At 40.2% G+C, this 9,409-nt stretch overlaps 1 protein-coding gene across 1 annotated transcript in view; it reads right to left on the bottom strand.

Moving 5' to 3' along the window:
- Window positions 1–9,409, bottom strand: part of LOC112078582 (sodium channel protein type 1 subunit alpha-like) — a gene marked incomplete at its 5' end in the record, with an annotated part of 17,162 nt that overhangs the window by 2,449 nt on the left and 5,304 nt on the right. The window contains 6 exons of the mRNA XM_070442092.1: window positions 31–151; window positions 4,842–5,080; window positions 6,659–6,800; window positions 6,986–7,378; window positions 8,051–8,230; window positions 9,004–9,201. Of these exons, the coding sequence (XP_070298193.1) occupies window positions 31–151; window positions 4,842–5,080; window positions 6,659–6,800; window positions 6,986–7,378; window positions 8,051–8,230; window positions 9,004–9,201 (1,273 nt within the window). The remainder of the gene's footprint in view (window positions 1–30; window positions 152–4,841; window positions 5,081–6,658; window positions 6,801–6,985; window positions 7,379–8,050; window positions 8,231–9,003; window positions 9,202–9,409) is intronic.

The following is a 9,409-nucleotide window of genomic DNA, read 5'->3' as shown; positions in this document are numbered from 1 at the left end:
CTGTAGGAGCGGCAGACGACAGCCCTCTACGTTGGACAGGCCCAGCCTCCATGAAGGCTGAGGCCAGACGATGATGCCACAAGACTGTTCGCAACCCTGCTGGAAGTAAGAGTAGCGGATCCATGGCTATCAGCTTGAACACCATACTCCGCTGTGAAGATCACCCGTGAACACCTGGGAGAGCACACAGATAATACCCCACCAATACACGACCGTTACACAACCGTCAACAATCTTTTGGTCTACTAGGAACTGGCAAGCCTTACATTGGCACACAGTCTACCCTGTGGTGGGTGGTGCCTCACAAATAATGGAGCACTAGGATCGCATAGAGCATGGTGCGATTTGGAACACCTAGGAGTAGTCCAAAGGACGAGAGGAGACAGCACAAATCTCGACTATCTCACATCCAGTAACATCTATTCCACCGTCTCGATTATACACATGTCACCAACCAATACACAACCGATGCCTAGGACAACCCAATTCACCAATAACCATGTGGCACGATTACAACAACATCACACAACCATGGACAGCATTCAACAGCCGAGACTCGACTGACTACAACCACTCACCCTACCAACCATCCCATCCCCACTCTACGGATCACCGAGCACATGATGATGCAGCAGGATCTCTAGTGTGAGATCAACCAAGTCCACGATCAATCCAGACCTGCACAACATGTCACCCATGACACATCTAGCAGCAACCATCAACACAACCATCACATACACACAACCATCTACACAACCATCACATCCACCACCATCACATGCAACCATCACATTAACACAAACCATCCCATTTAAAATACAACCATGCCCATTACACAACCAATACACAACCAATCACACAACCATCACATTACACAACCCATTACCACACAACCATCACACATTGCTATGCAGACGACACACAATTAATCTTCATCCTTTCCCCCTTCTGATAACCAGGTGGCGAATCGCATCTCTGTCATGTCTGGCATAGACATATCAGTGTGGATGAACGGATCACCCACCTCAAAGCTGAAAGCCACGGCAAAGACGGAGCGCTCATTCCTCCCGGGGAAGGACTGCCCGTTCCATGATCTTGCCATCACGGTTGACAACTCCAATTGTGTCCCTCCTCCCAGACGCTAAGACCTTGGCGTGATCCTGGACAAACACCCTGTCCGTTTCTCAACCAACATCAAAGGCGGTGACCCGTTCCTGTACGGTTCTGCTCTACATACATTCGCAGAGTACGACCCTGCCTACATACAGGAACGGCGCAGGTCCTAATGCCAGGCACTTGTCATCTCCCCGTCTGGATTACGCAAAACTCGCTGTTGGCTGGGCTCCCTGCCCTGTGGCGATTAAAACCCCAACACTCAATCCGACACCGCAGCCATGACATACCACTCATAAACACAAACAATAACATCACACAAACATCACACAACCATACCATTACACAACCATCACAACAATCATCAAACATTACACAACCATGCACACACAACCATCACACAACCATTACACTAACCCTCCATTACAAACAATACAGACCCAGTGTAACAACCAATGATCAGCCACGACTCGTTCTCATTCTGGGTTATAAGTCCTTGGGACTTTGAGAAAACTTTTTTTTTCCCACACATTGGTCGTATCGTATGTCACAATATGCTAATACTTGTGTTTCTACTGTAATACTACTGTTATTCTCTATTTCTCTTTTGGAAGGGCAATTTGCCTCCTGTGGTCTAAAGGGCTATCAGATTAACACAAGAAAGGAGATGAGTATTAAAGATTATTAAATCTACCTTCCCAACCCTTCCACACCTTTGTTACGTTTTTGGATCTGGATTCAATACACTAGTGTTTGATCTGGATTCAATAGACTAGTGTTGGATTGAATAGACTGGTGTGATCTGGATTAATAAGACTAGTGTTGGATTGAATAGACTAGTTGTTGTCTGGGTTCAATAGACTAGTGTTGGATATAACTGGATGTCAATAGACTCGTGTTGATCAATTATGACTAGTGTTGGATTGAAATAGACTGGTGTTGATCTGGATTCAATCAGACTAGTGTTAGATTGAATAAGACTAGTGTGGATCTGGATTGAATAGACTAGTGTTGTCGGATTGAATAGACTGGTGTTGATCGGAACTGTCTTATCTGGCAATAGACTAGGTGTTGATCTGTGGTCAATAGAACTAGTGTTGATGATTGAATAGAACCTCAGTGTTGATTCTGGATTCAATAGACTAGTATTGGATTGAATAGACTAGTGTTGATCTGGATTCAATAGACTAGTGTTGGATTGAATAGACTAGTGTTTGGATTGAGATAGACTAGTGTTGGATTGAATAGACTAGTGTTGATTCTGGATTTGAATAGACCAGTGTTGATCTGGATTGAATAGACTAAGTGTTGATCTGGATTCAATAGACTAGTAATTGGATTGAATAGACTAGTGTTGGATTGATAGACTGGTGTGATCTGGATTGAATAGACTAGTGTTTGATCTGGATTCAAATAGACTAGTATTGATTGAATAACTAGTGTTGATCGGATTCAATAGACTAGTGTTGGATTGAAATAGACTAGTGTTGGATTGAATAGACTAGTGTTGGATTGAATAGAACTCGTGTTGATCTGGATTGAAAGACCAGTGTTGATCTGGATTGAAATAGACTAGTGTTGATTCTGGATTCAATAGACTAGTGTATCTGGATTTAATAGACTAGTGTTGGATTGAACTAGACTGGTGTTGATCTGGATTGAATAGACAGTGTTGATCTGGATGAATAGACTAGTGTTGATCTGGATTCAATAGACTAGTGGTTGGATTGAATAGACTAGTGGATCTGGAATTCATAGACTAGTATTGATTAATAGACTAGTGTTGATCTGGATTGAATAGAATGGTGTTGATCATGGATTCATGAATAGATAGTGTTGGGATTCTGGAATGGAATAGACTAGTGTTGATCTGGATTCAATAGGACTAGTGTTGATCTGGATTGAAAGACTTTTGATCTGGGTTAATAAGACTAGTGTTGGTTGAATTCAATAGACCTAGTGTTGATCTGGATTCAATAGACTAGTGGTTGATCTGGATTTCAATAGACTAGTGTTGATCTGGATTCAATAGACTAGTGTTGATCTGGATTCAAATAGACTAGTGTTTGATCTGAATCAATAGACTAGTGTTGATCTGAATTCCAATAGACTAGTGTTGATTCTGTATGGATTCAGAATAGACTAGTGTTGATCTGGATGATAGACTAGTGTTGATTGGATTCAGTAGACTAGTGTTGATCTGAGATTCAATAGACTAGTGTTGATCTGAATCAATGACTAAGTGTTGGATTGAATAGACCTAGTGTTGATCTGGATTCAATAGACTATAGTGTCTGGATTGAATAGACAAGTGTTGATCCTGGATTGAATAGACTAGTGTTGATCTGGATAATAGTGGTTGATCTGGAATAAAACTAGTGTTGATAGCTGGGTTCAATAGACTGGTGTTGATCGGGTTTCAATAGACTAGTGTTGATTGATTGAATAGACTAATTTGATCTGGGTTCAATAGACAGTGTTGATCTGGATTCATAGACTAGTGTTGATCTGGATTCAATAGACTAGTGTTGATCTGGATTCAATAGACCTAGTGTTTGATCTGGATTCAATAGACTAGTGTTGATCTGAATTCAATAGACTAGTGTTGATCTGGATTCAATAGACTATGTTGGATTGAATAGACTAGTGTTGATCTGGATTGAATAGAATGGTGTTTGATCTGGAATGTATAGACTGGTGTTGATCTGGATTCAATAGACTAGTGTTGATCTGAATTCAATAGACTAGTGTTGATCTGGATTCAATAGACTAGTGTGGATTGAATAGACTAGTGTTGATCTGGATTGAATAGAATGGTGTTGATCTGGATGTAATAGACTGGTGTTGATCTGGATTGAATAGACTGGTGATATGGATTGAATAGACTGGTGTTGATCTGGATTCAATAGACTGAGGTTACTCTGGATTGAATAGACTGGTGTTGCCAATTTGAGGGAAATATATTTCCTTGTTTATTCCTTCTGATTCTGGGATTTTAACAACCCTAGTTTCCATTGTGTCTGATTTTTACAACCGTAGTTTCCATTGTGGTCTGATTTTACAACCGTAGATTCCATTGTGTCTGATTTTACAACCGTAGATTCCATGTGTCTATTTACAACCTAGTTCCATTGTGTTCTGATTTTACAACCGTAGATTCCATTGTGTCTGATTTTACAACCATAGCCTCCATTGTGTCTGATTTTTACAACCATAGCCTCCATTTGTGGTCTGATTTTACAACACTAGTTTCCATTGGTGTCTGATTTCTAACAACCAGCCCTGATTCCCATTCGTGTCTGATTTTATAAGCCTAGTTTCCATTGGTGTCCTGATTTTACAACCCACCATGAGCCTCCATTGTGTCTGACTATACAAACCGGTATTCCATTGTGTCTGATTTTACAACCATAGCCTCCATTGTGTCTGACTATACAACCGTAGATTCCATTTTGTCTTGTAGGTTGTGATTAATATTTCCGTAACTGTTATGTGATTGTGGATAGATGGTAAGTAGTTTATTAATTGTAAAAATACATACAAAAAAACATCTTATCAGTTGTAATGATAACTATACTTATTTACTGTTTATTTGAATCTTTCATWAAAAAAAAAACATTTTTCAAAAAAATAGCCTTACCATGTTGAGTGAATATTGTGATCGTTGTGTGATAGATTGTAAGTGTTGTTAATAATTGTAATAGTCATTTAATTCTGGAATACCTTACCAGGTTGCCAACAGAGAGCACATTGTTGAACTCGTCGGTCATGGGGTAGTGTTCCAGAGCCATGAAGAGGGTGTTGAGGACGATACAGATGGTTATTGCCAGGTCTAGGAAGGGATCCATCACAATCATCTTCACATACTCCTTTACCTTCAGCCACCATGGGCACCTGTCCCAGATCAGGTACGCCTTGGCAAAAGTGTACCAGCAGGGGGGGCACTTCTGACGAGACTCCTCCAGCTCTGAGTGGCAGAGACCAGACACAGGGGTTAGGTTGTAATGGTTTGAGGGCTGTGTAAAATTCCACTAACTTTCCCACAGTTCCTTGGGTTTTTCAAGAAACTCGGTTTAAGGATTGTCTCCTTGCTCATGCCCTCCTAATTCCGGGAAACCGCTAACCAAGATTTCGGAAAAATCTAAGAACTTTTTGGGAACGATTGTGGAAGCCCAAGCAGTTTTAAAGGTAACACTTTATATTTCAAAATCATTTATAAATAATTTATAAAGGATTTCTAAACTTTTAATAAGTAGTTTATAGATATTTTATAAATATGTCATAATTTATTAACTACAAAGATATGAAACGTGTGCTTTTCATTTATCTCCTTGACAAAGACTATATGTGCGCTGGTAATAATAACAGTAATGGTTTTAAAATGCTTGATAGCATGACCCTTTACATCCTTATTGGCTCGTTGAGAGCTTTAACAGTCCAGTCAGCTAGCCATCAGTTAATTATGACTTAGTTACACCTTAGTTTTGAGCTAGTTGTAGATTAACTTGTAAATTATAAATTAGATATAAGTTAGTTATATGTTTATAATGAAGTCATAATGAGTTACATAGACATGTATAATGAAGTCATAATGAGTTAGACAATTATAATGAGGTCATAATGAGTTAGACATTTATAATGAGGTCATAATGAGTTAGACATTTATAATGAGGTCATAATGAGTTACTTAGACATTTATAATGAAGTTATAATGAGTTAGACATTTATAATGAGGTCATTAATGAAATTAGTTATACATTTATATGAAGTCATAATGAATTAGTTAGACATTTATAATGAAGTCATAATGAATTAGTTAGACATTTATAATGAGGTCATAATGAAGTTAGTTAGACATTTAGAATGAGGTCATAATGAGTTAGTTAGACATTTAGAATGAAGTCATAATGAGTTAGTTAGACATTTAGAAATGAAGTCATAATGAGTTAGTTAGACATTTAGAATGAGGTCATAATGAGTTAGTTAGACATTTAGAATGAGGTTATAATGAGTTAGTTAGACATTTAGATGAAGTCATAATGAGTTAGTTAGACATTTAGAATGAGGTCATAATGAGTTAGTTAGACATTTAGATGAGGTTATAATGAGTTAGTTAGACATTTAGAATGAGGTCATAATGGTAGTTAGAATTTAGAATGAAGTTATAATGAGTTAGTTAGACATTTAGAATGAGGTTATAATGAGTTAGTTAGACATTTATAATGAAGTCATAATGAGTTAGTTAGACATTTATAATGAAGTATTAATGAGTTAGTTAGACATTAGAATGAAGTCATAATGAGTTAGTTAGACATTTATAATGAAGTCATAATGAGTTAGTTAGAACTTTATAATGAGGTCATAATGAGTTAGTTAGACATTTAGAATGAAGTCATAATGAGTTAGTTAGACATTTAGAATGAAGTTATATAATGAGTTAGTTAGACATTTAGAATGAAGTCATATGAGTTAGTTAGACATTTAGAATGAAAGTTATAATGAGTTAGTTGGGCGTTAAAAGAGCCTCTGTAAATTGACCTCTGACCTCTGAAGGTACCCTCACCATCCATGGCATCGCTGAGGAAGCTAATGGAGCTCAGACCGCGTTTCCTACGGAGGGGAGGCTCTGCAGCCTCGGGGGAGAGCTGGGCCGGCTTGGCACTGGACTCGTTTATATAGGTGGGCTCCTGAAAGAACGGGAGAAACAAAGTTTGACAAAACACTGGCCAATCAAACAATCAATCACATTATATTTACATAAAGATTTGTACAAGAATATTTGTCACCACAGACTCCAATACTACAARAGGGCTCGCTTGAAGAAAGCCCTGGTTTAAAAAAAAAAAAAAAACATTTTAAAAAGTTCACAAACTTTATCTTCTTTGACCTTCTCCATGCTGCAGGCGGGTAGGGAGGTGGGGGTGTGCAGGCCGACCGTGGTGACGCCGTTCTGGTCCAGGGAGATGTTGAGACGTCCGTTGATGTTGAGACTGGGGGTGAAGACCTGGGAGCAATGGCTCCTCACGCTGCCTGTCCTTTTGTGCTTGTGTTGCCAGTTGGGGCCGACGGTGGAGCCTGCCCTGCTCCTCCCCATGACGTCCCCGTGAACACTGTACTCGTCATCCCCGAAGTCGGCATCGGAGGTGGCACAGGGTCTGAAGGAGAAGATACTGGCCTGGCTGCCACGGCGCGTGCTGAGAGGGTGGGACGACATGGCAGCAAGGAGAGGGTGGACGGGCATGGGAGACGTGGGAGGCAGGGGGGACTGGAGGGAGGATAAAGAGGGAGAGAGAAGGTGCAAGAGAGAAAAAGGGAAAGAGAGAGAGGGACAGAGAGAGAGAGGGAGAAACAGAGAAGGTGAGACAGAGAGAAAGAGAGAGTTAGTTGTAGAAGACGAACAATTCCCCAAAAAATGGAGACATTCATTATTTTTTAAATGTTAACCTTTATTTAACTAGGCAAGTCAGTTAAGAACAAATTCTAATTTACAATGATGGCCTACACCGGCCAAACCCGGACGACATTGGGACAATTGTGCCCTGCCCTATGGGTCTCCCAATCACGGCCGGATGTGATGCAGTCTGGAATCGAACCAGGGACTGCAGTGTCTTAGACCGCTGCGCCACTCGGAACCCCAAGTGGTGCAGCAGGCCTTGATGGGTGCTGCACATTGGTAGTGAATAAGGTGAGTTTGCCTTATTGTAATTGTTAAAAGGCTAATCGGGAACATGGTGATGCTAAACAAGGTTCTAATCAACATTCAAACTTTCCAAGACGGACACGTTGCTAACTACAAATCCCTCTGACAGTTCAGTGAGGTGTGATATGTGCTTGTCTCACCAAGCTACTTAAAGATGAATGCACTAACTGTAAGTCGCTCTGGATAAGAGCGTCTGCTAAATGACCACAATGCAATGCAATAAGTGTCTGTCGTTACCACCCGCTCATCCAGTGGCTCAAACTTCCCWTCTGCTTCGTCCTCTGGATCCTCGGACAGCATCCTGTGAGATCTTCTACTGGCCGTCCGTTTCAAACTACTGCCCGCTTTTAGTTGAAACGGTGACAGCTGTGGGGACATGACCGAGTCTGTCTCCTGCTGGATTCTTCTTTCTGCCATCTTCCCCACCAGTAGAGAAACAAGTTCAGTTTACACGGTCAAAACAATAACTGATAATATATAATAACCGTCCATCTTGTGCTTTACCATTGACTTTAAAAGGAATTTAACACACGTTCTAGACCAATGTTAATTACTAGTGCTTCAAATCATTATTACAATATTCCTAAAATGTAATACATACTTTAATTTCCTGAATTGGCAAAAGAAKAACAAAAAGAAAAACAAAATAAGTAACAGGATGTTTTAATATAAACTTTAAACCAGAGCCATAAATCATACAGAGAATATATTACAACATACTGTACATGGTTCTAATGTAAACCAGAGCCATGCATCATACAGAGAATATATTACAACATACTGTACATGGTTCTAATGTAAACCGGGGTTGGYGTAAATTCGAATTGAAGACAGTCAATTCAGGAAGCAAACTGAAATATTAATTCAATAATTAATTAATTCAACTGAAAGGGAAATGTTTTTACTTCAGTGATTTCAATTTGAATGAACCCCAGCCCAGATGTAGCCTAGCTACCCTCTGTTCTCTGTATAGGTGCTGTACGGTGCTAATAAAGTTGCAACTCAAATTTCCCAATGTTGGAACAATAAAGCTTTCTGAACTTGAATCTGGATAGAAAATGTCTGCCTTTCCGAAAACGTACAACCTATCGTCTGAATACAAACCTATCGTCTGAATACAAACCTATCGTCTGAATACAAACCTAACGTCTGAATACAAACCTATCGTCTGAAAAGTAAATCCAACCTACCCTCTGTTCTCTGCGTACATGTTCCATGGCCAGCTGGAACTCTCTCTCCTTCATCCAGGCCTCCTGGATGGTGGCCTGGTTCTGTTCCTCGTAGGCCATGGCCACCACAGCCAGGATCAGGTTGACCAGGTAGAAGGAACCCAGGAAGATCACCAGCACAAAGAACACCATGTATGTTTTCCCTGCTGAACGCAGAGTCTGAGGACAGACAGAGATACAGCAGGTTAATACACACACACACCACATCTGACCGCAGAGTCTGTGAGAGAGACAGAGATACAGCAGGTAATACCACACAACACTGAACGCAGAGTCTGAGGAGGGACAGAGATACAGCAGGTTAATCACACACACACTGACCGCAGAGTCTGAGGAGAGACAGGATACAGCAGTTAATACACACACG

Source organism: Salvelinus sp. IW2-2015, unplaced genomic scaffold (genome assembly GCF_002910315.2).
Source record: "Salvelinus sp. IW2-2015 unplaced genomic scaffold, ASM291031v2 Un_scaffold5899, whole genome shotgun sequence".
Lineage (NCBI taxonomy): Eukaryota > Metazoa > Chordata > Actinopteri > Salmoniformes > Salmonidae > Salvelinus > Salvelinus sp. IW2-2015.
This window is presented reverse-complemented; position numbering and strand designations above follow the sequence as displayed.